Source organism: Phoca vitulina, unplaced genomic scaffold (assembly GCF_004348235.1).
Source record: "Phoca vitulina isolate PV1807 unplaced genomic scaffold, GSC_HSeal_1.0 scaffold5, whole genome shotgun sequence".
NCBI classification, from domain to species: Eukaryota; Metazoa; Chordata; class Mammalia; order Carnivora; family Phocidae; genus Phoca; species Phoca vitulina.
The window spans coordinates 75,124,345-75,143,349 of record NW_022589708.1 but is presented as its reverse complement, the minus strand read 5'-3'; the positions used below and the strand labels follow the sequence as shown (position 1 = coordinate 75,143,349).

Sequence of the window (19,005 nt, the reverse complement as noted above, 5' to 3'; positions counted from 1 at the left end):
GAGCAGTTGCTTTCTGATATACTTGAGGCCTGGCTATTCCTTTTCTTCTAGATTCACTTGAAACTTCTCTGTATTCCATGTCTGTCTCCCATGTCTCAAAAACAAGACCTATCAGTAGTAACTTTGTATTCCCACGTCTCCCCCACATACATACACACTTGTGCTTAAACTATTTTGAGCGGATTTCTATTCCTTGTAATCAAAAGAGGTCTAATCAAGCTATGGGAAAACTGATCAAAGAGAATTGAGGGAAATTTTGTGCATGCTATGGAACAGTCTTATGAATGTATTTCAGCTTCATGACAGTGGACACTGAGTCCATCAGGTACAGTGACTTGTTTCCTTAAAATATGAGAATAAATGCAGATACATTCTCCCTCTTTGGCTCCCATGTTTTTGAGACTAGAACCTGACTGTGCCCTCTGCTATCATGTTTCCAAACAATTAGATAACAGGATATTTTGTCGTTGCCTTTATCACTATATTCCAGTCCTATAGATAATCTTGACCTTGGTTCATCTTGGATACTTCCTGTTTCTTCAGTAACACATGTAAAATTTATCTTTTAGTGTGGGTTCCTACTTAAACTGGTATATTAAATTTAGCTATGAATAACAGAGCCCCAACTATGATAACTTAACACAGAAGTTGATTTTTTCTTTCATTTAAAAGAAGTCTGAAGGGGCACCTGGTGACTTAGTTGGTTGAGCATCTGCCTTCAGCTTCGGTCGTGATCCCAGGGTCTTGGAATCGAGCTCCGTGTCAGGCTCCCTGCTCAGTGGTAGAGTCGCTTCTCTCTCTCCCTTTGCCCCTCCCCCTGCTCTCTCTCTCAAATAAATAAATAAATAAAGTAAAAGAAGTCTGAAGGTAGGCAAATCATGGCTGATATGACTCTATGATACTATTTTTCTGCTACACCCTCCTTAGCATATAACTTTCATTCTTAAGTTCCTCACAGACCAGGATGGCTGTTGGAGACCCAGCCATGTGTCTAAGTCCCAGGCAGCAGGAAAGAAGGAGGAGAATGGCAAAAGAGATGTTCGGCAGCTACTCCTTTAAATGAGTCATATTCATACATGAGGTGAGTCTCATCTCAAGTCTCCCACATACACCTAATTGGCCACAGGTAAATGTGTGCCACATTGAACAAAATCGGGATTTTTTTTTTTTTTTTAGAGAAAAAGAGAAGCACGAAAATGAATGGCAACAAGATAGCTTCCCTCATTTATTTTATGCTGACATTGCCAAGTTTCTTTTCCTGATCTTATTCTTATTCATTATTGTTATCAGGTCATGAAAGCAACCTTTTCATGTCCCATCGCCCACACTCACCAGTAGGAAGGACACAATTTCAAAACAAATGACTACACTTTAAATTAAATATAATTAGCTTCAGGATGCCTGGCTAGTTCAGTCAATAGAGCATGTGACTTGACCGTGGGGTTGTGAGTTTGAACCCCACGTTGGGTGTAGAGATTACTTAAAAAAATAAAATGTTTAAAAATAAATAAATAAAATTAGCTTCATGTAAAACTCCCTATATTGCTTTTCATTTTTTTTCATTTCTTGGGTGATGGGTGAAAATTTTATCAGGAAACAGATCACTACTGGACCTATTCTTGGAAACTTTTGTTTTAGCTTTAGGCTCCAACTTTTTATTATGAAAAATTTCAAACCTATAGAGAAGCTGAGAGAGCAGTACAATGAACATCCATATATCTTTCTTGTAGAGTCACCAATTATTAACATTTTGTCACATTTTCATTATTGATCTCTCTCTCCATAAATTTTGTTGTTGGATCTTTTGAAAATTTAATAGGATGTTTAAAAAGGAAGGACACTATCTAAATCTTTAAAGTCAATAGATTCCCAGGAATAAATTCAAGACAGAGGTCATCTGGTTATATATAGGCTCTAAATTACAACTTCTCTCTTGGATATTTCAGAGGATCAGACCATACATATTGCAGCTCCTCTTAAATAGACTTAAGATTCCAATTTCCTTCTGAGTTATCCTGATCTGAATACACCACGGAAACAAGCCTCTTTAGACATTTTAATGCAAGTTAAAATTTTTTACAGTGCTATTGCCTTTCAGATAATTCAGTTTATGACATTAACAATGTCACCATACAGGGGTGCCTGGGTGGCTCAGTTGGTTGGGCGACTGCCTTCGGCTCGGGTCATGATCCTGGAGTCCCGGGATTGAGTCCTGCATCGGGCTCCCTGCTTGGCGGGGAGTCTGCTTCTCCCTCTGACCCTACCCCCTCTCATGTGCTCTATCTCTCTCTCTCATTCTCTCATTCTCTCTCTCAAATAAATCTTAAAAAAAAAAAATGTCACCATACAGCCAGTAAATCAGCGAAAGATGGGGTTTCTTAGCATGATTCTCATAATATAAAAAACAAGGGGAAGCAAAGTGGTTTGCTACATAATTTAGAATTTGAATCATTTGCTTCATTCTTGGAAAGCAATAATTCACATAGAATTGATACATGGGTTCAGGTCCCACAATGTCAAAGAGGAATATCTGAAACATCCTTTGGAATACAATGTGTTACTCTAAATAAGGATGGTTAAGCCAAATACCTGTGCTCCATGGTTTTGCCTGGCTGCATAGGCTTTAGGCTTAAATAGGCATGAAGTTTATGTTGACATTTTACTTCAAGCTTTCCACTGAATAACCAAATAACTGGCTTATAGTAACTGCTTTCTTTGGAGTTTTATTTCTGTAGAACAAAGGATGCAAAGTGTCTTCTTTTTGCTAATAGGACAACAGAAGAAGCTATATGAGAAAAGGTCTTTGAGGTCCAGTTTTACACTCGGTGTATCTAGAGGCATGTAATAGATTGTAATACTGCTGTTCGTTGAGTAGTCCACTTTCCATCTCTGCAGTGTTCCTCTCTGTGGCATCTTGGGGGTTACTGCTGCATAATTTAAACTACTCTGCCAGATACAAGACAAAAATGCCATACTAAAATTTTTTATAAAGTTAAAGTTTGTCAATTTGAGTGACTCCCCCAATACACAAACTTTTATCTAAGTCATATTTCTCACTACTTTCTTTTATAAACTTATTCTATTTATTTCATTTTTAAAAAGTAGACCCCACACCCAACATGGGGCTTGAATTCATGACCTTGAGAATCAAGAGTTGCATGTTCTACCAACTAAGCCAGCCAGGTGCCCCTTATAAACTTCTTTTTAAAATTGTTTTAGATTTACAAAATGATTGCAAAGATAATTCCTATATAGCCCACATCAGTTTCCCCTATTATGAAATATTATATTAGTCCCTACTACATTTTTACATCCTCTTTCCTTCCTGCTAATCTTACGTTTTGTTAATTAACATATAAATCGTATGTGCCAAACATTTAAAAAAAATATGTTATTCATTTATTTGACAGAGAGAGCGAGCTAGAGAGAGCACAAGCAGGGGGAACGGCAGGCAGAGGGAGAGGGAAAAGCAGGCTCCCCGCTGAGCACAGAGCCCCACTTGGGGCTCTTAGTGGAAGGCAGACGCTAAACCCACTGAGCCACCCAGGTGACCCTGTGCCAAGCATTTTGATCTTACTAATTTTAGGTTGATATTCTTCAAAAGTTTTGGAAAGAATACACAATGAGATTAAAAGATGTAGGGAGCCATATTCTATCTTCCTCCAAAAATCATCTCTCTTTTTCTTTTCCAGACAAAAGTACCCTAGATTTTTTTCCCATAGTCCTCTTATTGACCATCTTATAAAGCATCACTGATAATAGCATTCTCTAGATCACTGAAGTTCTAAAACCCTTATTTTATTTTTTCTTCTCCTGTTCAATCACTATGAAATTTTTCTTTATACTACAGTTCAAATATGTCCCTTTTTTATTATTCTTATGGTGACTTCCATAATATTTAAAATGCTATTTAGTTTTTTAATTAAACAAACAGAGGTGATGTGTAACTGCTCAGGCTGCCATGAGAAAATACCACAGACTGGGTGGCTTAAACAACAGAAATTTACTTCTCAGTTTTGGAGGCTGAGAAGTTCAAGGTAAGGTGCCCATCAGCTCTCTTCTTGCCTAAGAAGGCTGCCTTTTAGCTGTGTCCTCTGAAGTGGAGAAACAAGAGTTCTCTCATTTCTCTTCTTAGAAGGGAATTAATCCCATCATGAGGACCCCACCCTCATGACCTCATCTAACCCTAATTACGTTCCACAGGCCCTCTTTTCAAACACCATCACATTGGAGGTTAAGGCTTTAACACATGAATCTTGGAGGGACACAATTCAGTCTACAGGAGGCAGCAATGCCCAACCTCAACAGAGGAGAAAGTGCTGCATTAAGAGTTGTGAGACCTGAGCTTAGAAAGATTTGTCATATGGAGGATGAATGCTAAAGAGCCACTGAGTGTTCCATCAAGGCAGTGCAATGGTGAGAATTGTTTTAGGAAAGCAAATCTGGTGGTTGCTTATGGGATGAATTTTACCGGAAGAAATCACAGGTAAGAAAACCATTTGCGGGAGTAATGTAACAATCTCTGAATAAAGACCCACATTATGATGACAGCACCCCATATGCACCACTGACACGAAGCCTTTCCTGATCCTTCTACAAGACGGGATCTCTTCCTTAAATCTACATTTTTCTTATGTTTAGGGGTTGCTCATGGAACCCTTAAATTCCGCACTATATTGTGCTTGTTTCTGTACTATCCCGTCCACTTTGCAGTTCCTCTGGTAGGTAGCAAAGGGGCGTCAGAGCAATGCAAAGCCCAAAGCCAGAATGCAGCCATCGGGGGGACCTCCCGCGATGGGCCGGGGGTCCCAAACTCCTACCCAGCAGGATACGCTGCAAAACTTCGTGGACTTGACCACATCCTTTGACGTCCAGGGGTATGCACAGCACCACCACCAAGTTCGGCCACCCCCCACCAAAGGACGCTCTCTGAGCCTCCTGGGTGGCAACTCGCAATGACTGCGCTTAACGGGCTCCAAACGCTGTGGAGCGGATGAATGAATTATTATCGATTGATTTCCGAACCGTCTGGGAGCAGAGAAGCTCCCCGTCCTTCTCCGGGAAGGGACGGCAGCCAACCGAAGGCTGAGCGCGCCTCCTTTTCTATAGCAGGGCTTGGATTGCTCAATAGGGCCTTCCCCACTCTGGGATTTCGCGCATCCCTTTTAGCAGTAGGGAAAGACGTAAGCAATAATTAAGATTCTACAGCTATAAAGTACACATTACGTCAACGCATATGCCAATACAGAACTAAAGGAAACGGTTTCGCTCGTCTTTAACGCTAGGCGCCTACCCCTTAAGAGGGCACCTGGGTGGCTCAGATGGTTAAGTGTCTGCCTTCCGCTCGGGTCACGGTCCCAAGGTCCTGGGATCGAGCCCCACGTCGGGCTCCTGGCTAGCAGGGAGCCTGCTTCTCCCTCTCCCTCTGCCTCTAACCCTGCTCATCCTCTCGCGCTCTCTCTCTTTCTCTCTCTCACCCAGCTCACTCCCTCCCAGAATGCTTTGCGCGCCGCGCAACCCACCCCCATCCCAGAGTGCCTTGCGCGGCGGGCTCGCTCCTGGTGGGTTACGTGCGCGCGGCGGGCGCCGGAACGTTCTCTCGGGTGGTTGCCCCACCCACTTCGGCCTTGTCTTCTCGGCCACTGGGGCTTGAAGTTCCCGCCAGGTCGCGGCTGGGCGAGAGTGATGCTGCCCGGCCCGCCTTGGCTTTGAGGAGAGAGGAGCGTCCCAGACCCCTTGCAGCTTCCTGACGGCGCTGAGCCCCGGCAGCCATGTCCACGGGGTTCTCCTTCGGAACCAGCACACTGGGCTCCACCACCGTAGCCGCCGGCGGGACCGGCGCAGGCGGCGGTTTCTCCTTCGGGACGGGAGCATCTAGGTAACCACGCTTCCTCGCCTTCCCGGCCCGGGTCCTCCCCGCGAGACTCCGGTGGGTGGGCCCGTCCCTCTCTCTTCCCGCTGGCTTCCTTTCTGGTGGGCCTGGAAAAAAAAAAACAAAAACTTGCGCAGCGCCAGCCTCGTAGTTCTGCCGTTTGGCGGCCTGATGGGGAGGATGGTCACAGGGTTGTGAGGTCCCCAGAATCCACGATGGTTCACACAGTGTCCCTACCGAGTGGGGTCTGGCTGGGTGAAAGGGCCTGGGATTTCACGCCGAGCCCTCTCAGTGCGGCAGTCTGAGGCACAGAACGAATGAACGACATTGTGGCTACTCTGGAGTTTCAGAAAAAGACAATAGGAAATATTAAGGAGGACAATTACAAGTTTATCTCTGATAATTCAGATTCAATTGCAGGATATACGGTTTTGGACATTCCAATGCTTTAATGACTTTGTGGCATTTTAAACGAGCTCACATCTTTGTACCTCATGGAACCCTATCCTTTGTTACTGTAGTTTCTTGTTTTAAATACGTGTTGTAGAATTTATTGGTGATAATTTTGAACAGTATGTGCAAATTAGTGTACGTGAGTGTTGTGTTGTAATGACTCACATTGTCTTTTGCTTACACTGAAAAATGTAGGTATAGCATATTTGTCGTTTTTGTGCAACCTGCTAAACCACCACTTCAGGCGGTGACGAAATACAGCTAGCAGAGGTCCAGAAAGAGACAGTTAAAATAGTTAAACGTCATTTTCATGATGAGAGATTTAATGTTTAGAACTCAGTCTTTTTAAAAAGGTAAAAGTGGAGGAGTTAATGAAATCAAGAAGTGTGCATAGAAAGTGTTACAAGGTATCTCCTGAAGTTGAGGGATGTCATTGTAGATTAAAAAGGCAAAAATATCTTCCTTGTATTAGAAGGTGGGGGGGGCAGACTACATAGTCAAGTAAAAAATCTGGGAATTTCCCTTAATACCTCCTTTTCTCTCTGCACCTTTAATCAGCAAGGCCTGATAATTTTAATTATTCAGTTTCCATTTGCTTCACTTCCAGTGCCACCATCCTGTTGCAAGCTCTTGTCATTCATGGAACAAATATTCATTGAACACACTCCTATATAATAGACTCTGTTTTAGGTGGTGAGATAAATAAGGGTCCTGCTCTCCTGAAGCTTACATTCTTATGAAAATACTTAGGATTTCTTCCAGGTTTTCAACCAGTAACCCTCCTCATATTTGATGAAAACTATTCCCATCATCTCCTACTTTGATTTGTTCAGTGGAATCGTAATTGCTGTTTCAAAAATCTACTTTGATGTCAAGCCCTTTTTAACACATAATCAGAGTCATTTTTTAAAATTCCCATTGCCTTCCTCTAATGATTTGTCATTATCCTTGGAATGAAGTAAAAATAAATTTTACCATGATCCACAAGATCCAAATAATCTGGAACTTCTTCAGACTCATCCTGAGCCCAACTCGTCATTTCAGTTTGCTACAATTCAGTGATTCAGACCTACCATGAAAAAAACGACAGGCAAAGAAATAACTGAAGCAAAGTTTCAAAGGAAGATATTTACCCTTAATTTATGTGATGCACTTTGATATTTTCTGTTCTGTTCCATTTCATTTTTTAAAATGCCAGTTGTGATCTACTAAATTGACTTTATACTCCTAATCTTAGTTTGAAAAATACTGCTGTAGCAACTTGGGCATTTTCTCAGTTCCTCAGGTAGGCTTGGCCAAACCCCTTCCCACTTGGGAGCAGTTCCCTCTGATTGGAATTCCCCTACCACCTCCTGCCTCATATGTCAAGCTAGTGTCTACTTTTGGGACTCAAATGTTAACATCTCCAGAGAGGCAGTTTTTAGATCTGCAAGTGTACCGGAGGTTTCCATCTTCATAGTACCCTCTAACATAGCACTTATCACGGTTGTAATCAGTTCGTTGTATTTTTTGTTGACTTATTTTCTGATCCCAGCAATAGAGTAGAAGCTCCATGACAGTGAAGACTTTTTCATACTGTTTTTTTTTTTTTTTTAGTAGACACAGTGGAGCTCAATACACATTTTTTGAATGAATGAATGATTGAGTAATCTCTTTCTCTCACTTAACTGGAAACTTCCTGAACTGGATCTGAGTCTTATTTACCACTCCATCCTCAGTCCCTATGACAATTCCTGGCACATGAAGAGGGCTTTAATAAATATTTGTTGATTGAGTAAAGGAGTTATTTAGTGATCAGCTAGAAACATGTACACAGTCTTTAGAAGGGCTTAGATAAGGGGCACCTGGCTGGTTCAGTCAGAATAGCATGAAACTCTTGATCTCGGGATGGTGAAAGCCCCACACTGGGTGTAGAGATGAATAAAATAAACTTTAGAAGGGCTTACATAAATGAACGAAAGGAGACACAGTCTAACATTTGTCTGGTGGAGTACTGATTTGGAGACCTGACTTCCCCTAGTGCCATCTGCTGATTTGGTCTCTTTAGGTAAATCATTTTAGTGAAGTTACTTTCCAAGCCTCAGTTCCCACATCTGGAAAAGGGGTATAATATATTTACTTCACAGAGTTGTTGAATGAGGTAAAGCATGTAAAAGTACTTAGCATCATATCTGGCACTTGGTAAGTGCTCAATAAATGTTACTTTCTAAGTCCACATTAGGGCATGCTGGAGAAGTTAAAACAATATTCCTGACCTGTTGGAGACAACTTGGCTTTTCTGTAACACATCCTGATGAGTCATTGGCAGATAATAGTGGTTTGAGGCAAAACTTGGTCCTGTCTGGGGTAGCTTTTGTTAAACTAAGTGAATTTCTCTTCCGCAAGAAATTTCTCTTTTGCTTTCTTGAGTAAGAAGATACCACTTTGATGTATTTCTTTGGTAATGTTTTCACATTTAATTATGAAACACTTCATTGTGTCTTCAGTTATCTTAAGTTGTCAAAAATTTTAAATATTTTAATTGTCTAAAAATACGTAATTTCACTGTACATCTTTTGTATATTTATGGAATAGCAGTAAAACCAAATGGGATCACTGAATTATTTAGGAGGGAGGAGAGCATAATAACCATTTTCTTAATTTGAGGTCTTCAAAATTTGCCAATAACGTTTATTAAAATACCTTTTTATTTCAGTTGATTAAGTGTTTAAAGATTTGTGCTTTGTTGGTGAGACCTTGCAACCCTGTTCTGCCAACCCTCTGTACTTCACATACCTATGCTCCTAGAGATCATTTTAAAATCAGTGATAAACTAAGACGTAGGGTACACTCCCTTTTTTCCCCCCTACTCAGTGTTGATGCCTGATTTCAGGTTCTATTCCCCTCATGGTGATGGGCTGGTATAATACCTTGTACATAATGTGTTTAGTTGAATTTATTAAGTTCCTACTGATGACAGTGGTAACAACATTTATTAAGTGAAGTTAATTCACCATGCACAATCTCTTAATCTTTTGCAAAAAATCTGTTAAGTGGGCACTGTTATTCCCATTTTGCATATGAGGAAATAGAGGATCAAAAAGGCTAAGTTATGTCACACAAGTCCCAGGACATTGGGGAGCTGGTACTAGAACCCAGCCATAACACTGTTGCCTCCTTAAATTGAAATGTCCCAGACTTTTAAGCTTTTTAAAACTGACCTTGGCTTTTATGGTGATTGTGTCTGTATGGAAGGGCAGGCAGATGGAATAAAGATACCTATATAGGATGAATGGGAGCTCCCATTATGTTATGTGTTATAATCTTTCTTAACTCTCCTACACAATTTTTGGAGTGTCAAGTTGTCAAGATTTTTTGTTTATTTTTATAATTTGCTCTCCCACCTATAGATAGCAAATATGAGCTCCTGAGTTTTGATAAGAACAGTTGAAATTTGTGAACTTTGTTCACATCCCTTGTTATTATCAGCTGTTCTTTTTAAGCTTTCAAGAACTCTGAAGAGGATTTCTGCTGATGAACGAACACATAATCTGGATAGAGGGTAGTTTTGCTTTGTATTTTACTCTTGCCAGGTTATGTTTAGTCCTTTTCCCCTTCCCACACCGACCCCAGTTCTTATTGCTGTTTTGGTGGCGAGAAAACTAACTGCATCCCCCACTCCCCGCCCAACTCCATAAATATGGTGATATAGCAACAGAGAGGTGGTGAAGACAACTTAGAATAACTTTTCTATTTCTGAGTATGTTTTATTTTTCTTTATGTTATTAGTAGTTGGGGAAGAACAAATGTATTTAGAAGTGTGAACTATACATGAGTCATTCAAGAGGAAAATGATCCACATTCATAGGATTTCTCTATGGCCATTTTAAAATATGCTAGCTTTCAATAAAACTTATAAAAGTAGAATATGTGATACTTGGGATCTGAAATCTTTTGTTTGTGACTTTTTTTTTAAAGAGAACAGGAAAATACTTGAATTTGGTTTGTTAAAAATAGTTAGTTCCTTTTGTATCCTATGGTAATATATTGAATACGTTAAATGAAAGAAAGTACTTAACCTTGAAGAGTTAATTTTTATTTTTCTTAAGGAAATACTGGTTCTAGTAGACTTTGTTTTGTGTTTTTTATAAACAAGCAACCCTTCTGTGGGGCTCAATTTTGGAACTCTTGGAAGCACTGCAACTCCTGCAACTACATCTGCTCCTTCAAGTGGTTTTGGCACCGGGCTCTTTGGATCGAAACCTACCACTGGGTTCACTCTAGGAGGAACAAATACAGGTAAGGAGGATTGTCACATTTTCAGGGAGTAGGTATGGGATATTCTTTTTCAAGTTCTGTTCTATATCTCTTCCCTTTACAGGGATTGTCTTTGGTGACAGACCTAAAAAATGGTAAATACTAAGATGAAAAAATATATAGGGATGTGGGATTAAGGGCCCAACATTGGTTATGATGTATTTTAGTGTAAAGGAAAACACACATTTAGGGGTGCCTGGGTAGGTGGCTCAGTTGGTTAAGGGTCCAGCTCTTGATTTCCTCTCAGGTCATGATCTCATGGTTGCAGAATGAGCCCCTCTTTGGGCCTCAGGCTCCTCAGGGAGTCTGCTTGAGATTCTCTCTTCTCCCTATCCCCCTGTCGCGCCCCTCCCCCTCCCACACTCGAGCTGTCTTTCAAAAATAAATAAATCTTAAAAAAAGGGAAGGAAAACACATTTAAAGAAATAAGATCTTTTTTTAAATAACACACAAAGAAGATACACATCTCTTTAAATATAATGAATTAATTTAATTTTTATATTAGATTATATAATGCAGTGTTTAACCTTAGTGAAGATAAGCCAAGTTTACCAATTTGGACATTAATTTAGCCACATATGTGGGACAGTCAGCATCCTATCTTACTGTAACATTATCATTTACCTTCCTAAGAGATGTTTTAAGTTTTTGTATTATTAAAACAGTTGTTTCGATGGCAAAAGGGCAAGAGGTCAAGGTTTTTGGTAGACATTTCAATAATAAAAAGCTGTTTGTTTTTTAATACTTACAGACATTTGGTTATTATTAAGTTAAAAATATGTTTCACTGGTGCTGCTGTTTAAAAAGTTTACTTCTTTATTTACTCTTTATTCTCTACCCTCAGGGACTCTTAGTCTCTGTTACCACTTTTTGCATTGACCTTCCAGCTTTGACTGCAGCTTTTCACAGCAATACATAGAAAATGTAAGAACTGCAGGAGTAAATATGAGAGCAGCCAGTGAGCTTCTTGAGACAACACTGTGTGCCAGTGTTTGCTTGGAGTAGCTTTTTTACTTCTTGCCTAGTGTTGTTATAAGCATTAGTTGTTTGCATTTATAAATCTTATTCCCTAATATATCAAATTATATACAGCCTGTAATATGAAAACCAGTGCTATAGGAAGAATGTTTGTTTTAGTGGTTATGGTAGAAAATACTGGTTGTTGTTGTATCACACCCTCAGGATGACTCCCAAGTCTTGCCCTTGTGATAAACTCCGAAAAATGTCATCTTCCATTGATGATTAAATTTTATTTCTCTTTTTGTCCCCAGGAATAGCAACAACTATAACTACAGGATTAACTCTGGGTAAGAATTTTTGAGGAAAGATCCCAGATCTGTGGTTTTCTACTCTTCTCTTTCTTAATATCTCACAGAGCTGGGGTATAGAAGGAAGCATGTAAGGAACCTAATATAGATCACAGACACTGACTCATCACAGAACCTTTCAGTATTGGAGTTTTTAAAAAAGTCAATGACTTTTTAATTCAGAAAAAAACCCTTAAATACAGATATGGGGGCGCCTGGGTGGCTCAGTCGTTAAGTGTCTGCCTTCGGCTCAGGTCATGGTCCCAGGGTCCTGGGATCGAGCCCCACATCGGGCTCCCTGCTCAGCAGAGAGCCTGCTTCTCCCTCTCCCACTCACCCTGCTTGTGTTCCCTCTCTCGCTGTGTCTCTCTCTGTCAAATAAATAAAATCTTAAAAAAAAATAGAGATATGGTTTTTCTGTGGAGATTTATTTCACACTGAATTTTGTAGTCATTTGAATCCTTTTAGTGAAAAAAAGCAACAAACTATAGGCCAGAAGTCTTGGAATTAAACCCTGCTTGTACCTCCAAATCATTGTGAGGTCTTAGGTGGTCATAGAGTATCTGGCAGCTTTTAGTTACCTATAAAAGGGGTGTATTGGACTAAAACGTTTTTGGATTCCTTTCCAGCTCAAAAACATCATAGTTCTCTGTAATGATATGCCAAAGGGAATGTGAGTGAAGTAGGATGGCAGTTAATAATGTCAAAGGAAATGAATGAATGAGAGGACAGTGAGGAAACTCAGTTAAAGTTAGATTTATTAATTTAACTGACATTAAATAAAAAGTTTAAATAAACTAAAGATTGGTGGACTTTCTTCATTTGGATGCTACTCACCTGTTACCAGCAGAAGGTGTAACACATCTGTTTACTACCAGAGTTTTGGACAGGATTGGCTTCAAGGGCAAGCAGTTGGATTCTCTTATTTTCTGAGATTGGAGAACCCATACAGGATTTCAAAGCACTGTACTCTGGCAGGAATTTCTGGTTGTGGTAAGGGCAATCCAGAAGTTTAATTTCTGGCAGCTGCTTCTCTCAGTGCCTTGAGGAGAAGCCAAAATGCAAGTCGTTATGTATTTCTTTATTTAATATTTTTGAGTAGCTATTACTTCCTAACTCTGTGGCCTTAGGTATACATAATGCTTTGAACATTTAGTATTAGCTGTTGGTGTGGTGATGGTACTGGTGGGGAGGATGGTACTGATGATGTCAGCTGCTGAGTGCATGAGCAAGGCATTCAGTGGGTTATGAGGTGAAGGTGACTGGCAGGTGTAGTAATATGTTCTTGTGTGATCTGGTAAATGCTCTAACAGATGTATGAAAGGCACCAAGGAAGGCAGAGGAAGATAAGAGTAGGAGTTTATTTGGGGTGGCAGAAAACATCATTCCTGATGGAGGAGTGGAAAGGCCCAATCATAAAGGGATCCAGGGAAATAGGAAAAGTACTTGGTTCTTAGAGTTTAGGATTCAGAAGTGGGAATGGTAGGGAGAGGGGGTGTGAGGAGCATGTGGGTGCCACGCCCTTTGACTCCAGTGTAGAGATAGTATAGAGCTAATGGGAGCCTTCAGTCAGGGAGAATCACCGGGGTATTATTTTTTCGTGGTGTTCTCTCATTTTTAAAGTAACTGAAGTAATTCGAAGAATAGATTAAAGTTTAGAAGGACTGATAGCACAAAAACAAATTAAGAGGTTATTGTAATTGTTCTTGAGAGGGAGATGACCTGAGCTAAGGGTTTTGAGGTTGCTTGTAATCCAGGGATATTTCTGCAGTAGAATCAATAGGATTTGTGACTAATAGAATGCAGGAGAGAGAAGGAACATCAGGGGTGATTATGGTTTCTGGCTTGAGCAACCAAGTGGACCATGGCAGGGGATTTAGGAACGTTTTTGTATAGGGAGACGAGGTGCAAAGGGAAGGGACATCCAGGTGGAACTAACCAGGGGAGACTCCGGTAGGTGTAGATTTAGACCCATATTCCCCTAGTGGAAATTCTGCAGTTGGGAAGTATGGAAGCAGGTCTGGAGCCATAGGCAGTATCATTTAAGAAGTGAACAGAGGAAGGAGATGGACAAAAGCAGATTGAAAGGCGTAGCAGGAGCTGACAGAAACACAGAAGGAAGTGGAAGCAGTAGAGAAAGCTGGTTTAAATAGCCTTGGAGGGGAGGGATGTTTTTCTGAGTATAAAGAAAAGGAAGGATAAATGTTGTTTTAGGTAAATCCAGGGATAGAACTGAAATTGGATTTCAATATTACCACATTGATTGGACTTTCTTTTGCTTTTCTTAAATCATAGGGTCCTCTTTTAAGTATTCACCATGATTTGGTTCCAACTTCTATATTTTCCTTTTTCATATATATCCAGATATCCTTCTATCTACAAAAGTAGGATCACAAACTTTTAGGGATCCTGATTGAAACTGATATAATACATACACAGTTATGGTAAAATAGGGTTTGTTTGTTTGTTTGTCTGACACAGGAACGCCAGCTACTACGTCCACGTCTACAACAGGTTTCAGTTTAGGATTCACTAAACCTGCCGCATCTGCCACACCGTTTGCTCTCCCTATTACTTCTACCTCAGCTAGTGGTCTTACTCTTTCGTCTGCTCTGACATCAACTCCAGCAGGTGAGGCAGAATGCAAAAAGTCACGTTTTATGGTTGAATTTTATTTTGTTTTTGGCTAGTGAATATAGGTATCCACCTTTATTAGGTAACTTCAGTTTTGGAAAGTTTTTATTTTAATCAGCAGTTTTGACCTATAAAATTGCTGATTTGTGAAGGTCATCATTGGGCTTTAAAGCAGCAGGGGCCATCCTAGAAGCTGGTCTCTATTTACAGAGCAAAGCAGGGACAGGGTGAGAGGTAAAAATGTAAAACTATTAATATCCAAGGAGCATTTTGGTGACAAGGAAGGATAAAGAGTTTGCCTAAACCTTGCCTGGCTTTTGAAGGCGAAGTTGGTGTCCTGGGTTGAAAACTCTTTATTACTGTCTGGAATCAGTTACCTGATACCATTCTAGTATTACCCAAAACTCTTATTTCTGTCACTAGCTTTTGCTTTAAGGTACTATTTGTCTTTATTCTTAAGTATATATAATTTTATCTTTAGTGAGTAATTTTTCCTAAGAGTGAATTTTATCATGGACATGAGGGGTTTTTTTTTTGTTTTTTTTGGAAATGTTTTGCATTTTCTCTGGTGTTCTTAGAAATGTTTCCTTGTAAAGCCTTACGATTTCACTTTTTATAGCATCTACAGGATTTACCCTAAATAATTTGGGTGGAACAACAGCCACAACTACCACTGCATCAACAAGCCTTTCCTTAGGGGGAGCCTTAGCTGGTTTGGGAGGGTCGCTTTTCCAGAGTTCAAATACAGCGACATCAGGTAATTGATGATACTCATTTTCCAAAATAGTAAATATTTATATTTAAATTTACTTTATATTTTGACCTTTTACAGACCACTTTGTCTCTTTAACCTGTATGTTTTTTGTTTAGTATGAAAACTGAATTATAAAATACTGTTTTTCATACATAATTGGACATCTTAGCCATATTGTAGAAATAAATTTTTCTCTTTCTCAATATTGACTGACTAGATAAAGAAGCAAAGAAGGGCCTGTTTAAGGAGCCTGTAAACTATTCTAGAGAAACTTACCTTTTTAATAAATGGCAGTTGCATAGTTTTGGATCATTTAGTATCTAAGTTCATTGTAAAACAACTTGACCTTTTAAGCCCTGGTTTTAAGCATGGCTTTCCATTACAGACGTCAGGAAAGGGTTGGCATGCTTTGAAGACAACATTTTAGAACACAAGTATTAAATTTATTATAGTCAGGCAAAATACTAAAGTACCAATTCACTTGGCAGAGAATACTTAATATTTTTTATCTTGGATTGATTTTTCATTACATGCTTATTTTGAAATTAGCCTCATGTTAAGGATTCTATGGATGTTTTGAATATTGGGAATGAATAATAGAGGAAACATGATACTATAATATAATGTAATAAAATGTAAGAGTGAGAAAAGCTTTCCTCTGACTTGAAAACATTGTATGATTATCTCAAATAGCAATATCACATCAAGAATTTCTCTTTAACAATTTATGAGTTAGGAAAAACATGTTTTTCAACATTGAACATGTTGAAATCACAGAATTTCCAATAATACATATGTTCATTTATAATGGCTATTTAATTTCAGAAGTTTTACTGAACACCTATAGGTGTCTAATACTTGGTTGTGTGGGAAAGATGAAGGAGTATGACCTGGTGTTTTCTATTAAACGGTTCTTTCATGTACTCTATTCAGATACTAAATTTAATGAAGAATCTCTTGGTCAATGGGAGGGGAAAAAAGGAGATGGTGAAGATAATCTGTAAAAATTTGTAGCATTTAAGTTTGCGTTGATCTTTCAAATACTTATCTTTGTCACTATTGTCTAACCTTGTGGGTATTCAAAATGTCTCGTAATAACCAAATCACTGGATGACTATAACATACGTTCTTTGCAGGATGAGTATTTAAACATCTCTCCCAAAGATTCCTATGAGAGCAAAACACAAAAATAGCAGAAAGGGGAGGTGGAGGATTGTTTTTGTGTCTCGCTAATGAGTTTTTAGGCCTGTTCTAATTTTTGCTAGGCTCTAGACACGCGTCAGTGCTTGATTTATGGTTATGCTAACCTAAAGATGCCATTGATTTTTTTTAAAAAAATGGACCTTTATTTAGCTATATTTTTTGTCACACATTGTCAGTATTTAAATCCGGTTTTCAGTTATCCCATGCTCTTATCCAGTACATCCTACTGTTTCCTCTGTTTCTAAAGTAAATAGCATCTGTCCAAAAAGAACCACAGTTGTGTCAGCTTGGGAATGCATGGACTTAGATGATTTACCAATGCACGTCTTTTTAAAATTTTGCTACTTGATTCACAAGCATACATTAATGACTTAGGAGTAACTATAGTTTAGTCCCTTCAGTTCCTTTTGTCAGTGAGGTAGAATTTAAATAAATGAAGTCTACTTCTTTCATTAAAGTTTTGTTAAGAAAACGTAGGAGTATAAAATTTTGATGATGTTTGAACTGTAAGGCTTCCAACTCTCAGTTCTTTAAATTTCATTAATAGTAAAACTATTTGCTTTATGTTATACTGAAATCTTATAAATCATTAGTAGATTATTTTACTTATTTATTTATTTGTTTATCTGTCACCAGCTTTATTGAGGTATAATTGAGAAGTAAAATTGTAAGATACTTAAAGTGTAGAGCATGATGATTTCATATATACATGCACAATGTAAATTCCCGTCAAGTTAATTAACACATCCAATATTAGATTATTTTAAAAGTATACAATTCCAAAGCATGACTGGAAGACAAGAAGTATTCACCTGAAAATACACAAACTAAAACTGCTTTTTTAGGAGGGTTTAAAAAAACAATAAGTAGCACGTTCACATTTATTGAATTAACAGATACGCTCTGACGTTTTTAGTAAAGAAAAATTGATAGACCCATAAATACAGAGAACTGATGGTTGCCAGAAAGGGTAGGGAGGACAGGCAAAATGGGTGAAGGGGGAAGGGGGTGGTACAGGCTTCCAGTTACGGAATGAGTAAGTCACTGGGATGAAAGGTATAGCCTAGGTAATATAATCAATGTTATTATAATAAGGTTGTACGGTGACAGATGGGGTAGTGACACTTGTGAACATAGCATAATGTGTAGACTTGGCAAATCACTGTTGTACACTAATGAGACATTGTGTGGTGACATTGTGTGTCAACTACACTTAAAAAAATGACCTAAAAAGTAAAGAAGTTAAAATTACATCATCCAAACTATATATACCATTGACTCACTCCAGACTTATTCCTTGTTATTTACTTAAGTATGAAGAAAAACGGGATCCAACTTAAAAGCATTTGAGAGCTTTGGTCATTAAGGGAAAATCATTATAAAGACTTTCAGTGAACTTTGTAAATTATATTTGGCTTATTTGTAGGACTTGGACAGAATGCTTTAGGCTTGACTTTGGGAACCACAGCAGCTACTTCAACTGCAGGCAATGAAGGTCTTGGTGGTATAGATTTTAGTAGCTCATCAGATAAAAAGAGTAAGTAATGTTATATTCTAACAGTAACTTAAATTCCTATGTCAGGAAGATTTTTAATTATATATTCAGTAGTAAAGTTTTTACTTTTAAATTTGTTTGCTTTATGTTTCACAAATTTTGTGTGTATTGTGTGTTTAAGATTTTATTTTTGTAAAAAACAGTTTTGTATGTGCGTATGTCTTATGTAGCTATCTTAATGTGTGTATTAATATATATTCTTAAGTTGGGATCATGCACACATATAGGGTATACAAGTTGACCCTTGAACAACATGCTTTGAACTGTTTAGGTCTACTTATATGTGGATTTTTTCCAATAAATAACAGTGGAGTACTATAAATGTGTTTTCCTTATGATTTTCTTAAAACATTTTCTTTTCTCTATCTTATTTTATTGTAAGAATGCAGTATATAGTACATATACCAATAGTACATATGTGTGTTAATTGACTTTATATTATCAGTACAATTTCTGGTCAGCAGTAAGCTATTAGTAAAGATTTTGGGGAATCAAAAATTATGCACGGATTTTCAACTGCCTGGGGGGTTGGGACCCCTAATCCCTGCATTGTTCAAAGGTCAACTGTATTGCTTTGTAATCTGTTCTTTCTCGTGTATTATATCACAAGTATTTGTCAGTTCAGTAATTCTTTTAGGGGTATTCTACTGCTGCTTAATATCAGCATTATGAATTGATATATCATTAATCAACCATCATTCTATTGTTAGTGTTTGTTTTCAGTTCATTTATTCTAGGAAGTAGAAGCTCAACATATTGAGCATCTTTATAGAAAGAGGCAAAATAGTATTGTAGTTTAAGGGTATAGACTTGAGCTGAAATCATCTGGTTTCAAATCCCCCCAACTATTTACAAGCTCTGTGACCTTATTCAAGTTATTTATCCCTCTGTGCGTTAGTTTCTTTATGTAAGGTGGGGGAAAATAATAGTA

The 19,005-nt window shown here is 38.5% G+C and overlaps 1 protein-coding gene across 2 annotated transcripts in view; it reads left to right on the top strand.

Moving 5' to 3' along the window:
* The first annotated feature begins 5,560 nt into the window (after positions 1–5,560).
* NUP58 (nucleoporin 58) overlaps positions 5,561–19,005 on the top strand; it is a 39,741-nt gene continuing 26,296 nt past the window's right edge. Inside the window, exons 1-6 of one of the 2 annotated variants that reach the window (XM_032403322.1) lie at positions 5,561–5,878; positions 10,461–10,603; positions 11,893–11,928; positions 14,410–14,559; positions 15,182–15,319; positions 17,946–18,056. In XM_032403322.1, the coding sequence (XP_032259213.1) occupies positions 5,772–5,878; positions 10,461–10,603; positions 11,893–11,928; positions 14,410–14,559; positions 15,182–15,319; positions 17,946–18,056 (685 nt within the window). In that variant the 5' untranslated portion in view covers positions 5,561–5,771. The remainder of the gene's footprint in view (positions 5,879–10,460; positions 10,604–11,892; positions 11,929–14,409; positions 14,560–15,181; positions 15,320–17,945; positions 18,057–19,005) is intronic. The other variant, XM_032403323.1, reaches the window with a different exon arrangement.